The sequence below is a fragment of the Diachasma alloeum genome, unplaced genomic scaffold (genome assembly GCF_001412515.2).
Source record: "Diachasma alloeum isolate Michigan unplaced genomic scaffold, Dall2.0 Dall_scaffold_00856, whole genome shotgun sequence".
Lineage (NCBI taxonomy): Eukaryota > Metazoa > Arthropoda > Insecta > Hymenoptera > Braconidae > Diachasma > Diachasma alloeum.
The window spans coordinates 77,971-96,701 of NW_021680977.1; the positions used below are offsets into that span (position 1 = coordinate 77,971).

The 18,731-nt window shown below is 36.3% G+C and overlaps 1 protein-coding gene across 1 annotated transcript in view; it reads right to left on the minus strand.

The window, feature by feature from the left end:
* The window catches only part of LOC107044971, a 40,373-nt gene extending 26,404 nt beyond the window's left edge, over positions 1-13,969 (minus strand). Inside the window, exon 1 of the mRNA XM_015267053.2 lies at positions 13,882-13,969. Within this exon, the coding sequence (XP_015122539.1) occupies positions 13,882-13,969 (88 nt within the window). The remainder of the gene's footprint in view (positions 1-13,881) is intronic.
* Positions 13,970-18,731: the final 4,762 nt, after the last annotated feature.

Genomic DNA, 18,731 nt, shown 5'->3' on the forward strand with positions numbered 1-18,731 from the left:
CATGGGGAGAGTAATTACAGTAAAAACTTTAATTTGCTATTAAATTACCATAATTTGTATCTTCGTTTGCAAGTACCGAGCTAACTCGTTATTGGGTGCAGATGAGTAAGGAATTTTGAACTGACATGAGAAAGATTCTATTGAACTTAATACAGTCGAGCACTAAAGTTCGTAAACAGAATACATAGAATGCAAGTTCAGGCTGTTCACGAACTTTAGCGCTCGACGGTACATCTGTGGGGATTAGGATGTTCTTATATCTGTCAAAAGTTTCCGTCGATTGAGTATTCTAAAATCAACTATTCTATAAATTCACTGAATCTATCACGTTCTCTTTTTTGGACTTGCGAACTCATGTATCGTAGTCGAACTGTAAGAGGACAATTGAGACGTATTTTTCCAACCGCTTCCATGACTATTTAAGTATGACAAACTGAGAAAAAAAATTGTTTTTGCCAAATAAAGCAAATATCCATTTATTTGAGAGAAGTATTTATTTTGTCAATACCACATTTGTCCTGTCGAGTCATTCCCAAACAATCCTCATTAGGGTTCAATTATGCCAATTATATTGCTCTAGAAGATGATCATATTAGTTATGATTTTGAGTGAACTTCCTCAATCATTATCAGCATTAAAAAATTGATCAAAATTTTTCCCTCTAGAAAATACAAAATTTAGGAAAAATAAATAATTATTGAAGGAGTTCATCCAAGGTCATGTACAGCATAGTCATCGTCTAGAGCAAGACGACTGTCATAATTGAAACCTAATCAGGTTTGGCTGGGAATGACTCGATTGGAGAAATTGATTTAGAAAAAATAAATCAATTCGGCAAAAATTTTTTTTTCTCAATGCAAAATCAAAGTCTACACCAACTTATTCTCTTGTTTCGGAAATTCGAATCTCGAAATTACTCTTCATCGGATCAACTACATTGGGGAATAAACATATAGTTAGTGGAGAAGCGCCTAACACAAGATATTATTGTACTGAGAAATAAGAAAGCGGAGAATTCAACCGTGGAGAAAAATTACCTAGAAAAATTCATGTGTTAGTACCGTAAACGTGGCGCAATTTGCACCCTTGGAAAAATTATCGTTCAGCACCAGAAAAATTATCGTGTTAAACCAGAAAAATTACGGTGCTCCCAATGATTTTTCTGGTGCTGCAAAATAACTTCCCAGGGGTGCAAGCGTCACGCTTATGGTGCACATGAATTTTGCTAGGTAATTTTTCTTTGCAACTTAATCGTTGACTATTTTTCTAAGTTTCCCGTTTGCATCATGACGAACTATTTTTCTCTCTTCTTCACAGTTTTTAATTGATCCATAACACGTAGAAGTACAACGAAGTAGGTAATATTTCTGAACTTACCGGAAATAGACAATTATCATAAGGATCTTTCATGTAAAGCAAAATGAGAGCCATACACAAGCAACATCATTGACAATTTCACCCTTTCTGTTGGGGTCTACGGTATTTACCCAAAAATTGATCTCAAAATGGAAGTCAGTGATGTTATTCAACTATTTCAGTAGGGATTTATGCTGAGAACGTTCTAAATAATAAGAGAAACAACAATTTTCTATTTTTTTGATGAATTTAAAACATTTCGATCTTATATCCGTACGAAGAGAAGGAAGAGAATTTGAATGAAATGTTCATAATTTTATTACGAAGGAGTTAAATACTTCCTGTTATCCACTCATGTGTAATCCGCACCCACTAACTTATACCGAGCACGAATTAAGCTTGAAGATGGTGTGTGTGGAGAGAAAAAATACGGTAGAGGTGAATTTGTGAATAATGCAGTGAGCTAACGGTTTTTAGGAAACTAGAATGTGTTATGTCGCAGAGAAAACTACAAACGATATGTTAAGGTAACGGCGCTCTGAGATTCAAGAGGAATTTAGTTTTTGTTGTTATATGCATAATTATGGTCTATAGTCACATGAATTTGAAGAAAAGTCAAGGTTCATGTGGGTGAATAGTGAGACAAAAACATTTAGAGATGAAAGCATTCTTTTGTGAATCTGGGTCTTCAGATTTCTTAGTTGACAATGCGAATTATTTACTGTTCAACTACAAATGGTAGGAAAGAGTGAAGCAGATACACAATATGAAAATTCCACTCACATTTTCTTTCGAATACCTTTGGAACCACTCATTGCATCAAAAACTTCAAAAGACTTTTTGGGATCTATCGTATTCTTGACAGAGAGAAAGATTTTCTCCCCGAAAAATTTACGAAGTAAGGTAGAAGATCGGATTTCTAAACCACTAAGTCCTGTGAGATCGATCGACGATGAAAAGGACGAGAACGGTCATTCCACCTTCTTAGGAGATGAGAAAAGGCTCAGGGTAGGCTGAAGATGGCCCGGTGCTGGCCAGCATTGGGCCGCCCTCGACCACTATTGGCCCATTTTTCATTTTCCACCAGAGCAATCGTAATAAAAAAAAATTCAAATAAAAAACCGATAGTTTTTTGCAATTAATAATCGGATGTTCAGTTCTAAACATTAAATCTCACACCTTTACCCATAAACGACTGAATGTATTTTGATGGAATTTTGACAGCTAATTAGTTCACGCTTCGCAATCTAACATAAGTGTTTCAATCGTTGTGGTATGTTGTATACAACAGCACAGGTGATGCAGCATGAAAAGTTCCAGAGATTTGTGGTTTTTTTAAAACTTTTGACTTTTCCAAGATTCTCTTGAAAATAATGGAATGTTGAAAAAGGTATTCTGCTATATTTCATTTTGCAATATGCTACCTAGAATTTCCTAGAATTTATTGGAAAATTGCAGAAATTAACGGATTTTCCGGAAAATTCGAGGAAAATATCGAGTTTTTTCAAAGAATCACGAATTCTCGGGTTTTTCAGAACATTTTCAGCTTTTCGAGCAGACCCACATTTTCTGTTTCAATCCATAGCACTTCTGAGGCAACTAAAAAAAATGGAATAAAGGGAATATGCCGAGAAATGCTGAAGGGACAGGTAGTAACTAACCGAAAAAGAAAATTGAAAGTATATTTGGAGAATCGCTCCCAATTTTCGACTGTTGATGCCACGATTGTTATTAAATTGTCGATAAATTCAGTCCAACTTTCATAATTCCCAAAATATGGAAAATATCCAAATATGAAACGCGGTTTGAACGAAAAATCTTTCCAATATCTCTAGACCTATTAAGTTGATTAAGAAAACCCTGAGATTTTCCTTGTGGTCCATGAAATTCTTCACATATCAGAGCTCACTAATAATGAATACCTTGATACTTATTTCCTTCAAAGATATTCCGAGAGCGAGTGAAATTACACAAAATAGATTATTCTTATCGAAATGATTGGATCTATTGAAAAATCTCAATAGATATTTTTCCGTACTGACCTTCACTTTTCCTCGTCCAGGGATTGGTATTGGCCCTTCTCCAAACTCGTAAAAGTGAAAACCACTACGGAAAAATATCGTTCACGACTAGTGCCATGGATTTTTTTTACTTGCGTGGTTGGCCACACGTATGAAAAAATCCTATAGGATTTCTTATACTATTTCCTATAGGGAATCCTATGGAGAATTCAAACATTTCCTATAGGATTTTTCTGGTGGGATTTCCTATAGATTTCCTATAGGATTTTCTGTAGGATTTCCTATAGAATTGACTACAGCGTTTTCTATAGAAAGTAACACACAAAATTGAGACTCGAAACCAATCGGTCACAAGGGTCAGGATTAGGGTCATAAATCTGATAGGAAATTCTATAGGGAATCCTATAGGAAATCCTGTGGGAAATCCTATCAGAAAAATCCTATAGGAAATGTTCGAATTCTCCTTTGCTATAGGATTTTCCTATAGGAAATCCGGACAACCTGAGCGAAATTTCCACTCGGGCCCATCATGGAGAAAAAACAGAGCATTCGTATCACGCGTAATAAATGAAAAATAAATAAAAACGCAATTCAAAATGCAAACGAGTAAACGAAAATATTCTTCGACACATGTGAGACGGGAATTTTCACGCGTGTGAAGTCTGCCAATCACACGAGTTATCACTCGTATCGAAATATACTTTTTTGACACTGCTACTACGTTCACCTCGGGGCAAAAAATGTCTTTTCCGACAGTGATGTTCCGTTCAACAAGTGGTCGAACTGTACCTTTTTCGTTTACAAGTAAACAAAAAGAATTTTCAGAACAACAATGTTTATTCTACTTTGAAGAACACTTTGTGGTCAGAAAACTCTCCGCAAGAATGCACTCATAACATTTCTCCCGAACAAACTGCTTCCTTCCACAAATGTATTCAGAATAATCTAAAGATACAAAATGAGTGGAAAAAAATGATGATGGGACAACTCAACAGTCATCAGACAGATTCCTGAGTGTATCGCGTGTGCTGAAGGTGCCGAGGAGACCCGTGAGAATGTAGGTGAGTCGTATGAACAGCCCAGGGGGCACTGAGAAGCACCTAAGCCCCATTGGATACTTTCCGACATAACAGGATTGCAAATTGCCGAAGGGTTCTCTGTGCCATGACCTTCATTTTATCGTCAATTATTACAGAATCTGGGTGGGTAACGTATTAACTCTGTGCAATGGAATTCATGGGATTTCCTCAACTTCACTCGTGACCTTAGTAAGACCCCCTTTGATATTTCTCTCTCACTTGGATGAAGTTGCGTCCATGCCGGGTGCGCAGAACACATGAGAGGCTTATGTATTAACGTGTACACCTGGTTTGGCTCGCGGGCCTCTTCAGGCGGTAACGGCAGAAGTAACGGTACTTCTACCATTCCATGCCCAATATTTATTCTTTCCACTGAACCACACGAGTCAAACATCAAGGATAAGTATAGATGTTTTAAAATAATATTTTCATACTCGTTATTCGACCATTAGCTTCTATTAATAGGTTTCGTTTTTGCTTTATTTTGCGTCGTCAATTGCTAATTTTAATTGGTATTTTTGAAATATTTTTGATTGCGTTGATTATGACTGCATTCTCTGATGATTTACGGTTTAATTGTTTTGCGCAGGGTAATTGTCCTTATTTTTTTATGAAACTTTCTCACTGAGTTGATGTAGTCGTATTAATTGCGTTAATTAAAATTTGATGGTAGAGTCATAATAAATTCTGGAGGGAGTAATCCACAAGTGGGTTCATGTTGCTTTTACTGGGATATTGAATGGGAATTTGGGATAGTTATGTATTTATTGGTGATTTTATGATTCGAGTTATCCAATTTTTTAAAATGTGAAGTTATCGTGATGATTATGCTTTTTATGGGGAATTTTTATTCACTTCGAAGGGAATTCATGATGTCACTCAAATGTTAAGTTGTGAAGGCTCAATCTTTGATGAGTTCACATGAGTTTTATTTGATTCAATTCCACTGAAGAATTTTTATTTCTTTGATTCATTTGTAGAGAAACGGTTTTCACTTGAGAACGAATTGTTCTCATTTATTATGTTGCAGGTCGACTTTCTCAGTGGATAGTACATTTTATTAATATAGTTATCAACTTCGATGTTGAATAACTAATTGCGAATTCTTAACAATTGCGTATGTATGTGACAACTTGGATTTTTGGTGATTGTTTTTTAGAAATTCAACATAAAAAGGGTGAAATTTGCAGGTAAAAATCTAAAACTTTGGCTCAAATTTTGCGCTGTTTCGAACCGATCGGTCTAGTAGTTCCAGAAATATAATAACTTGTTTAAATTACGTTTTTCCTTAATATCTCAAAAACTACTGAACCGATTGTAATTTTTTTTTCATCAACATACTCGTCTCGATGGCCTCTTCCGAGATCAATCAAATTATATGTACCCTTTTGTTGATATAAGCTTTGGAGATATTGCCGTTTTTACACTTTTTCATGAAAAATCTTGTACGCCCGATAAATGAATAAAAATGGAGATAGCAAGTTGAAATTTGGTACATTTCTAGCTTTTATAACATGAAAGGTTGATATTCGGCGTGGGCGCAATCGGCCAAGCGGTTCTTGAGATATTCAACCTTTTGTGTAAATATATTTCTTCAAATATTTCACGAGTTACTCGACGGATTTCAATATTTTTGAAGTTTTTTTTTCAATTTTTTCATTCTTGTACGCACAATAACTTGAAAAAAAATGAAGATAGTAAGTTGAAATTTGGTATGATTATAGCTCTTACAGTATTGAAGGTTGGTATTTTGGATGGTCGCAATCGTCCGAACAGTTTCGTAGATATTCAATCTTTTGTATAAATCTATTTCATTAACCCTAGTCTGGTCACCAAACGCGACCCTGCGACTTGGTCACCTCCGCGGGGATTCGCCACCGTGTTATTTAGGCTTTAGCGTTGTCGAATTCACTCTATACTGCCCGGGCGCGTTTAGCGAGCTTCCGGCAACGTCGCGTCATGGGTAATTTCATTTAACATGGGAAAAATTAATTCCTCTGCTCAAAAAATTGGTTTTCTTAAGGAATTTTGGGAAATATGTTATTCTAAAAACTACTATAATTTTTTAGACACTTCAATTGACAAAGTCAAATTTTTTTCAATTCTTCCGGTTAGCCAGTCAATTGTAATTCAAGAAAAAGGACGCGCGGCGGGGTTTCCCTCATAGAGTGACCAATCTAGGCTTAAAAGGTTGAATATCTTCCTATAGAGGCCCTGTAGCATGTGGTTACAGTTGCATTCGAAAGCTTACTACCAATGGAATTGGTAGAAATAAAAAAAAGAAAAAGATTAATAACGCAAAAAGTAACGGTCAGATGCCTTCTGTCGAATAGACCCGAACCCCTGCTTGTTTTATCTGCGATTGACTCGAAAGCGACCCAATGGAATTGAATGGGATTATCATTTTTGATCAGTTTTGAGGCCGTGTTTTCACATCTATACATCATTGCATTAAGTTGAACACAAGCAGACACACTCAAGAAAATTCTGGAACTTTCTGGAGATTTCTCGAACTTGTTGAAATTCCCAGAGATTTTGTTGAAAATAATGGAATAAAGTATTTGCGGTTCATACTTTGAAGCTGATACTGTCTCAATTTCGGAATCCGTGAATTTTTATGCGTCAAATTTATGCCTTTTGGGTCGCTGACTCCGAATTCGTCGGTTATTTCTGCAGAAAATCCGGCGTTCTGTTTGTCATTAACAATTTAATAATTGTTAAAATTGCCCTAGCACCTAAACAATGGGGAAGTAGAAAAAAAATTCTGATTATAAATTATTTAGAATTCAATAACGAATTTTTGTTTTCTGTCGATTTCACATACCTTCTTTAGATTCGGAGACATGAGCGATAAAAACGTTGCGCGACCCAACATAGCGTTCTCGGGCCCACCGAACACCGTGAACAAAAGCAAACGGAGGGCGCTATATCGAGTCGCGCAACTAGTTTATTGCTCCTATCGCGGAGTCTAGAAAAGATACGTGAAATTGATAAAAAACAGAAATTATTTCTTATTGATTTCTAAATAATTCATGATCTAAAATTTGTTTTCTACCTCCCATACTGTACGTGCTCGGGCAATTCAAACAATTAAATTGTTAATAACAAATAGAACGCAGAATTTTTCGAAAAAATAACCGACAAATTCGGAATCAGCGACCCAAAAACAGCAATGCCACACATAAAAACTCGCGGACTCCGACATTGATAGATTGAATTGAAAAATATTCGGAAAAATACTCTCGGTTTCTAGAAATTTCTAAAAAATTCTTGGGGAAAATTCAAAGAATATCTTTGAAGTAATATTCTTTGATCATATTGAACTACACGGAGAGAATATAAATTAAAAATTACAATGTGAAAATAGTAATCAAGGGCCATATCGAAACAATTTTGAAATTTGTTTTATCAAACTTTCCAAACTTGGAAACTTGAAAATCACTATAAAAAAATTTTGGCCTGAGCTTTTGCGATCGGTTTTTTTTAGTCGTGCGATTGGCCAGTCCCCGCCTTCGGCTCGAACGCCAACGCCACACGAATAAAAAGCCCATCGCAACAGCCCGGAAAAATTCTGTATTTTAAGAATATCCAAGTACTTCGTTCAAGTTAGCAACTTTTTTTCAAGCAACATTTTAGTTTTGTCGGAAATCTTGCCATCCCCATACTTTTTCGCAGTTTTGAATATATTTTTTCGGGAATTTCTTCGATGAATATTGTGAACAATATTTATTCAATTTCACACTTGACTCTCGTTGGTCTAACCTATAATGATCATATGGCAACACTGCCCATGTGTTCCATGTAACCTCGCAAATCCGGTCCGAGTAGTCACTTGAGCGCACCGTTGCCAGACGTCAGGAACGCGCGGATTTAAACCTCCCAATATGCCCGTCGTATCAATCAAGAAGCTTTTAATTTGATTGTCTGCAATTATCTGTCCGGAACCATATTTTTTAATGTCACAAAAAAACTAGAGAGTATAACGAACAAAGTCATACGGTTATGTGTACAAGAAAACGCTTTGAGACTATGAACTATTGGATTGAAGGTGGGAGTGTACCATAATCACCCCGGTCTGGACTATTTTTTCCAGTAAAAATTTTCTGGTTATTCATATTGAAAATAATCCTGGTTCCCCTCCTACCTCATCCAAATCCCATCCAATCATTTCCTATGACGTCACAGAGACGTGGAATGCTATATAAATTCCTTTCCTTAATGTAAAACCGAGGTTATTATGGGGGTTACCGGGGTTATTATGGGGCTACGGGCTATGGACGCAATGAGTTAAATTTCATTACTTCAAACATCGTTTTCTCGAAAAAATGTTCGAGAACTAAGGTTGATATTGTCTTTAAACAATACTCTTGGTCTCGTCCATAAACTCTGAAGAGGATTTCCCCCAGAAGAAGTTGCCCGAACTATACTGGGATATATCCTTGACCAAATTTTCACTCGTGCCAAATTAAATTTTCCTTCTATTCCACCACTTTCTACTACACTGACTCATAATTTTTACTACGTTCAACAGTAAATTTTGAGCGTGGCGGGCATGGTTCTCGATTATTATCTTCCCACACTAAAAATTAATTTTATATTTTTTCCGTCTACTAGAATCAATTAATTTCTACTCTGAATCCATCAGAGAATTGGAGTTCTCCCCAATTTCGAATCATATTTTCGAAGAAACTACAGTGAAATTGTCATGCAATTTTCATGATCGTCAACATCACGATTCTGTTAGCAGTTCTATGCAACCGTTAACAATTTTGTGACACTTTCTCGAGACAATGCGACGTTCCCGGCGAAAGTAGGAATGACGAAACTGTCGCGTGTGGTGAGCCGGATGTGTCAATACTTCCAACATTTTTCTTTTTTCTCAATATCCATCTACTCAATTCCCTACAATATTCCCCTCTATATCTAATTGCGGTGATAAAAAAAGCCAATCCCAGAAATTCCACATTTTTTATTTTTATCACTATCTCTCAAACTGTTGGGTCTGGAGAAAATATCAAGGATTTTTTCTATAGTTCTTGAAATTATCCACATAGAAATTCTTCTGACGATTTTTTCTCTGAACGTTGTTCCTGAGAAGACCATTTCTTAGAATCAGAAATTTTTCTTTGTACGAATATTTCTCTAGAGTAGAGACGCGAAAAATTTATGAAATTCAAAATTCATTTATTCATGATCTACTGCGAATAAAGTAAAACGGATACTTAACTTTATCCTTTGGAGTGTACGAAACAATTTTTAAAAAAAGCTAAAATCGTATGAAAACTACGGCACAAGGAGCATTGTGAAGGTAAAAACACGAAAAAATGAAGTTTTTTGTGGTGATATGAGGCAAAATCGATCGGGTCCGCGATTTTCCGTCATATATCACAAACTGTTCAATGAGTCCCAAGGCCGAATGAAAACTTTTAAATTTCACCGACGTATCCTCTTAATAAATATAATATTTACACCCATGGCAGCCTTATATAAGCACTAGAAGAACGAGTTCGTAAACATATTTTTGCTTCCGGATGGAAGCATTGCAATCGTTCCAATTTAAGTTTTTAATTTTTCGTGTTATATTGCCCCATTACACTTAAAAAAATCCGAAAATACAATTTTAGATCGTATCTGTACATGTCCGCACATTATGTATGTGCGTACGTATGTAAACAAATTTTTCTTCGATTTTTCGCAAATCAATTGGTGAAATTGGATCTTTTTTCTTCTTTAAATGTAGGAGTTGTTGAGCCCTATCAATCGCCATTGATTAAAATTTAATTCATTATTAATTTTTAAAATTTTTCAAAAACTGTTGTTTTTTCTACGATAATAAAAAAAAAGATATTCTGGCTTAAAAAATTTGTTTGGATGTCCTTTTGACCGAGTCCGAAGATGAAGGCGATAGCAATAATTGTTATTTTGATTTATTTGAAAATTTGCAAAAATTCTGTATTTTTTGAAAATCAGAATTCCCGGGATATCTTTGGATATCATGCTTCAAATGAGTTCAATCATGGATTAAAATGTTTGTTTTAATGCCATTAAGTCGAAGTTAAAAGATGATTACGACAGCTACATTGGTTGATTTGATTTTTATGATTGTTGAAATTTTCGAATTTTCATTAATTTTCGTAAAAATGAGCTTTCCGATGGTTTCTTCAAATCTGATGTCTCAAATTCATTCAATTATGTATAAATAACATTTCTCTAATAACATTTCAGCGGAGGGCTGAGGGGAGAGATAGAGCTATGACATAGACAATTGGTTGTATTGAAGAAAGGAATAATAAGATTAATGATGATGGTATCTTTCAACTAAGTTGAAAATCTGAGAATATTAGTTGAAAAGAAATCTCATTCAATTTAATAAAATGAAATAAACAATGAATTATCCATGATAGAAGGAAATGATGTCCAAAATAACCATTCGGAAGCATATTGCTAATTTATTCGCAAAAATAACTATAGTATATACAATACAAAAGCAATTTCCCACTTGTTTTGTATCATATTTCCATTTGTATCTTTTGCAGAATACGCCAAAAGGTGCGAATACTCTAAACGAAGAAGAAAAAATAGAACCTCGTAGTTTCACAGATTTTCGCTGAACAATCAGCAAAACTATTTTCAACAAATTGGATTTGATTTTGCTGACTGAATTGTGTGCATGCCAAATCGTTGTAATCTCCTCCAAGCTACGATAGTTGCACTTACGGTACCTGGAGTCAACCAGTGAGAAGACCTTAATGGATTCCATTGCTCGCATTCTCATCCTTATTATTGCATTCACGCCGTGGTAATTTGCATTTTATCACCGTTTCAAAGCTTTCCATCTTCTCAGAACGATTGAACACTAAACTGAGTTGTCTGTTCTACGTTGTTTTCTACAATAGCTTTCGCTTGGGACGATATTTTTTTTACAAATTGTACAGGTGCTCAAACTCGAAATGGGCCAGCTAATATTCATTGCGTTAAACCAAGAGTGATAGACTGCTGTTCATCATGCGGGCTCTGCATTTTACCGAAGAATACCAATGGGGAAAAAACCCAACGCCCGTGGAATTAGAATGAATCAGCGGCGTCACGCAAAATTTCCAACTTTCTATGTGACTCCTAACAAGTGTCTTTAATTTCGCGATTAATTTTTATTCTGCAATGTTGGATGAAAATTGGAAGGAATTATTCGGTAGTGAAGTGGTAAAACGAGCGAAATTTAATTTGTTAGGTATTATTGATTTTGTTTCGTGTTCCCTTTCTTTCTTCCTTGTCTTTCTTAAGGGGGATCATCTTAAGGGGTAACGGAACCGACCACAAAAAGACGTTTACCAAAAACAAGTTTTCTTGGATTCTATGCAATGAGAATCAATGAAACTTTTTCCCCGTATTGAAAGTAGCGGAACGCATCGCTCTCTTCTCATACTTTTCTTATTTATGCAAAAAAAAATTGCAAATTATTTAACGGCAAGGACCAGGGCAAGGCCGACGCCATGTTATTTGTAGGAATCTGCCAAGTCATGGTCGAAAAACCGATTTGTTGTAGATTTTTCTTAGCCGATGACTATTTTCATGAGAAGAGAGCGATCGAGTGAGGTCCAAGACAGAGATTTTGAGTACAAAAACGTACTTTTGTTGCGTAATTTTCGTAAAAACTTGTTTATGATGATTGGGTGGTATCCAGGAGGTAACATGTCCTTTACAGGGCACCAATTGTAAGAGGGAAATATTTTTATGAGTCAGAAGATGATGTAGAATGTTTCCATACCATTATTATTTATTTATATCCATTTATTTATATTTTATGGGCTTTTGTACTTTTCCCGTACAAAATCAAAAAAACCACGGGAACCTGCAATGCCGATAGGGGGGACCCCTAACCTCTACGTGCGACGGGTTCCGTTACTCCTTAAGGACGAGGTGTATTATAGCAGTAAATGTGGACGTCCGCATGAAAAGGGACCACTTTGTCGATATGGTGTTAAGTATACTCTGATAATATTGATAACATTCCGCACATTTTGAGCCCAAAATGATCTTCATGGGGTCTGGGGTCAAAAATGACGTCGTTGGAGAAGATGGAAAAAACAATTTAACATTGGTGGTCCATTTTCATGTGGACGTCCACAAATGTCAACAGACCTTTTTGGCAGAGAACAAAATTTACGAAACAATATGCCAATCGTCAATCGCTACTAAGACAATTCAACAATTAACGAGAAGCAAACTGATAATTGACCTTTGGAGAATCATCTCAGTCAGGCTTTTCATTAAAAAAAACCAAGTCATTTTTCATAGTTAACACAATTTTCTATATAGCAAAGTTTTCTAATGTTTTCAATTAACGTCACTCAATACCATGATAACATTACAATTATCAACAATATACAGAAGAAAAAAATATACCTGACTTGAGTATATAAAATATACTTGACGCAAGTATATTTTATACTTAATTGCGAGATGGGTATTTCAATTCGAAGATGATTGTTTCGCATCAGGCCGGGTTGTAGCAAGCCCTCTTAAGTGTAACATAAGGATCAGGCACTAATTGTCAGAATATAAGGGTCAAAAAGTGGAGGTCCAAAAATGGGAGTCAGAATACTAGAATCAAAACATTAGGGTCAGAATGAAAAAGTACAAAAAACGGGGGTCATGCAATGAGGATCTAAATATAAGTCATATATTATGCTTGATCACCGTTTTTAGCCCTTATATGACCCTCATTGCCTGACACCCACTTTTTTTACTTTTATATTGTGATCCTAATTTTTTAATGCTTATATACACTGATAGGCTGATTCATTTATTCCAAACGAGATTCGTGAACTATTAACGAATGGTAGAGTTGAATATGCCCAAATGAATATTCGTTAATAGTTAACGAATGGTTCACTTGAAAAATTTCTCTCCGTGGTGGTAGTCACAAGATCTTGTTCGTCGGGAGTTTTATTGCCTATCAAAAAGATCTTTTGTTGTTAACTCCTAAATCATTCGGTACCAAGATCAGTTGACTATTGACATGAATGTCCCAAGTATAAACTTTACTAACTAAGAAATTGTCCCGGCAATTAACTCTATAAAAAAAACTGAGAGAGGACCTTTTTGGAGCACAAAAATTACCAATAAAAAACTTTTTGAAATTTCATGCTATTACTCTTCTTTACCGAGATGATCCCTCTTCTAATTTCCCGCCGCAGAAATTTATTATTGAACTGCCCCCTAAACTTTCATTTTTAGCATATTCACGCTTATGCCTATACTGAATTCAAATTTCAAATGATCATTGACTCATCTACTTTCCAATGACGTCAAACCAGACCCGGAGACAAGTAAAGAAAGTGACTACGGGATTTTCGAGCATCCGGATTGTTGCGTGTATACTAGTCCACACCGAGCATTGACATCACTGATAAACATCCAATTACCTGCTGTTTGAACCACCAAATTGATCAGGATGATCCTCACAACCATTCCATTAACTCCCATACCTCCAAAGGGTTTTCGTAAACTCATCACCACCAAATTCCAGGGACCTATTCGGCCCCAAATGCACTAGAATCCGGAATTAATCTATCCCACTGCCGCCATCTTTCGATCCTAGAGCATCGAAACGTCAGTCCAGACGCACTTGTTTATCTTTAGAAAACACACAAGACCAATTGGTCTTCATTTTTTTAATTAAAAACAAAACCGATTTGAGGTCCTTTCTCAGTTTTAATTCAACTCAATTGTTCTAATGAAGAACAGTTGGGTTTTCGTTTCACTGGTGTTGAGGATTATTCTCGTGCCTCAGTTACTCTTGGACCGGATGACCCACTTTTCAAAACTGTATTCCAGTTACTTCAAACACTTTTTGTCATCGAAAGAAAAGGACTTTAATTTTCTTTCAAATTAGAAATTTTCAAATTTTAAGTTTCACATTTTTATTCTGCAATATCACATTTTTTGAATTCATTGTCGACAATTATTACTATTTTATATCTTGTTATTATCAATATTGTTGGTTCTCGCAGGGTTGAGAAGAGTTATAATTGGCAACGAGAATTTTTAAATCATTTTATGAAGGGTAAGTGGGCAATTTGCAGTCAAATGGAAGATAGAGATTGTTTGAACTCGGGTTAACGTTGCGGTCGTTCACTCTGTACTGTCCGATGGCCACGGGCATTCGCCAGGAGGACGGTGTGCCACCACGCAGCTTCTCCCACTAAGGCCAAAACGCGGTGCTATCGTATACTATAGTCCGAGCGAGGAGAAGTCGCCACGTTGATGGGACAGGTATAGCCAAGCTAACAGGTAAAAAACCTGCAGGAGTACAATGGAGGGGAGGCAGGAGTGTGGTTCATGGTACTGATGGTATTTTCGGTGTCATTCAGGGGGGGGGNGGGGGGGGGGGTGGTTCGAGGGTGAAGAAGCTATGAGGGGCATGGGAAGTTATTATAAGATGAGGGAGAATTTTCGAGTTTTTGATGGATATCTGGAGAACAATAGGGAATTGAGTGTTGGGGGAGGGGGTTAAATGGGCTTGTGCAGACCGTTGGATGGAATTTTCGTAACGGGGAAAAGGAACGCCTATTGGGAGTTGTAATTAGTTTTTACCTGGGGATAGCGAGAATAGTTTTCTATTTTAGTTCTCTCGAGCAGATTTGGAATTTTTCTGGCTTCGGATTTTTGAGAAACGTAGGGGTGAAAATATTAGGGGAGTGTGTGGGATGGGATTACTGCTGCATGGAAAATGTGTGAAAAATTGTCCCGGAATTTTAGTAATCGTGTAGGATTTCACGATTTTCATTCATTCCCCGACAAAATTTCTCCAACAAAATTTCCCCGACAAAACTTCCCTCCCAACATTTCCTCGTGCTATTTTTTCCCACGAAATTTTTTCCTTAATTTTTTCTCCGTCCATTTACTTCCAATCTCTGCAATTGAATTTATTTATGAAGAAGAAAGAAATTATTCAGTATTTAATTTCAATAATAATCCTCTTTGCCTGGCTATAACATTTTCAATGAGGAAAATGAAATTTTCTGGCTCCATCCAGAAAGAAGAAGTGCAGAGATTTTGATCCTCAATTGAAACGAGTTGTTTTAGACTTCAATGCAAATGATTGTCGCATATCTCACTCGTTTAAGCCTCTTCGTTTCTCTATAATTTTCAAAAAATTGTAGAGAAATTCTTTTTCTGCGAGCATCTGACAGCGCGCCATGTGAGATCTGAAACATTACAAAAATTTATAGCTTCACAACACTAACTATTAGCAGCAAAAATTTTAGATGGTTACTGCCACCTCCATGGGTACTAAGAACATTCCAATATTTCGTATATTCCATATCTGCGAGTATACATATTTTCCGTCCAAATTTCAAGTTGATATCTCAATTTTTGCACAAGCTAGAGTGTTTACAAAGTTTTTTTTTTATGAAAAAACGGAAAAACGCGAATATCTCGAAAATTTTGTATGAACGGGTATATATGTTCTGATTGATTCAGATAGAAGGCATCGAATCGAATATTTTGGAAACAAAAAAATCGAAATCGGTCTACTAGTTTTGAAGATATTTGCGGAAAACGATTCAAAAACAAATCGCTTTTTTTCAAAACTATTAGATCGATCGAGCTGAAATTATGCACAGAGTTAGCCCTCATTAAAACCTACAATCGGACCAAATTTCAGATTTTTTAAAATTACTTTAGTGTGACTTAGTAATGACTTATTTACTTAATTTTCTAAAAAATGACCACCGGGAACAAAGGCGAAATGGCACGCTTAAAATTTGGGGGGGGGGGGAATGCCGGGANGGGGAATGCCGGGAAAATCTTGTTGGGAAAATGTTATCGGGGAATAACAAACGAGCCACCATCGTGTAGTATATTGGCCTTTGCCTAATGTTTACAAAGTATTCTCGTAAAAAATCCAATATTTTTGTCAAATCCACCGTTTTATTTATGTTTATAAAATCTCCCTTTTATCTAACTTTCTCTAATCTGAGTTAATCATTTCTTTCTGATTATATAGAGCTTGAACAATGTCAATCTGCTCGTTGAATATTGCGAGGGAGAGTTGCACATTATATCCACTTCAATGCCTGATGTTCTAAGGTTACTCATACGGAAATCATCTTCTGACATTAGATCTTTGATATTGAAGAAGATGAATTACAAAAAAGTTTGTGCTTGATCCCCATGAATGCGTCAATCTCAGGCTTCACAGAAACTTGTTAATCGTCTTATCAATTAAAAAAATTGTCAAACTATTGAGGTAGGAGCTGTGTTTGCGGTTCAGCTAAGGAATAATGCCGATTATTGTATCTAAATAAATGCTACACTCGAAACTAGGGATGCAAAATGACGGTAATTTTTGACATGCGTCAAGTCCGTCGTAAATTTACCGTTTTCTGACCATTTCTGACTTGACGCATACCTCGTGATGCAAACGAACCGGTCAACTTACCCAATTATCAGCAATTTTTTCTTGTTATCATTTATACAGGAAAATCGTCCATTTAGATGTAATCGGACCGTCATTTTTGTACTCGGTCCCTTTTCGGTAATTTCTTTTCATGTTCTTCATAAATTTTTTCAGAAATTTAAATAAAATTATGAATAACGCTGAAATGGAAATCGAAAATTTATTAAATATTACTTTGGTATAAAATTGCAAAAAATTTGAAGTTTCGTAGCACTTTCTTATTTATTATTATCATAGAATCTATTGAGTTTAATTATAGAGAAACAGTCGTATAAAATTTTTCATTGGAACCAATGAAAAATGTTTCGTAAATGATTTCGCATATCTTCACATTAAAGGACTAATTAAAGAATTTTCTTAAATTTAGAGAGCTCTGGGGTCCAAAGCTCAGTCTAGGGGCCGAATTCCGAAGTAACACGATAACATTATGAACGATATTTGTCGCGAATGTGAAACTATAATGAGGGAGAAAAATCGACTGGCTTTATCTAGATGTAAAGTGACCGTCAAGATTTAACGAGAAGTTCACATTTCGCGTTAAAACGCTATGTTTCAAGGAGGGGGATGGTGGAGAACACAATTGAACGAGGGATTTTCAAATGCCGGCGATCTTCGCGAGGAATCGCAAATTTCACATTTTGCGTTAAATCGCTATGTTAACACCATTGTGATAAATGCTACATAAGTTGAATTCGAGGTCTAGACTTACCTGAAGGAGGGGGACGGTCACCTCGTCTCTGCCTCGGGCCGCCAACTTTACACTCGCGAAAATTTCGTCTCACCCTTATTGAAATAATGAACTATTTTGACAGTGATGTTGCGTTCAGCGAGTACCGAACTGTAGTTTTTTTCGTTTCCAAGTAAATGAAAAGGCACATTTCGGAACGAAATGAACGCAGCAGCACTAACTAGTGTATTATGATACAAGCGGAAAATAGTAGATTGTGCACCAAGGAAGGAAACCAGAGCATTCCAACCCGCGTGTGGACTACTGCCCGCACTGTAAAAAAATTTGGGCTAAATTGACACCGATTGGCGTCCCAATGAGTCCACACCGTTTTTAGTGTGAAGTTGCCGTGTTAAAATAACCCCGCACCGTAGGACATTATACGTGTAAAATCCGGTGGTACACGGAGAAAGGTATTCAATGAAAATTAGCTATCTTTACCGTAATTCCGGAGCGAAATGTGGCTGTAGGAAATTTTACGAAACTGTCACGGAATTTTTCCGGAGCGTTCCGTAATTTTTATTTGAATCTCCTGTGAAAAATTACGATACCGTCACTTAAATTTTCTGAGTCGATTCCGTAAACGGTGAGTGAATTGTGAGTTCCATAATTTTACTGAACATTTCTCTCCGTATAAATCAACACCGAACGATGTCCCAAGCAGTCCACGCCGGATTTTTTACTGTGCGAGGTTCGGCTTCGGCTGAGGGCGGTAAGCACGCGGGTTTGAATGTCCTGTTTTGCTTCCTAGGTGCACATACAGTAGACTCCCGTTAGAGTCACACTCGTTATAGTCGCATTTCCCCTCACATCGATTTTTCGGCCCGCGAGCGCTATCCCACTCCATTACCTACGAAAGCCTTTAAATCCTGTTTTTCCCAGAGGAGTCATTGTTTTTGAATTTTCGGAAATTCGCAAAATAAAATACTGAAAATATGAATTTACGAAGGGTGGACATTTAGTCTGCTCCTGACGTCACGGGGAAAGGTTACACTTTTATTGTGGTAAAATAAGTTAAAATTTGATTAGTTAGTTGATCGACAATAATTAATCATTAATAATAACTAATTAATTTTTATTTT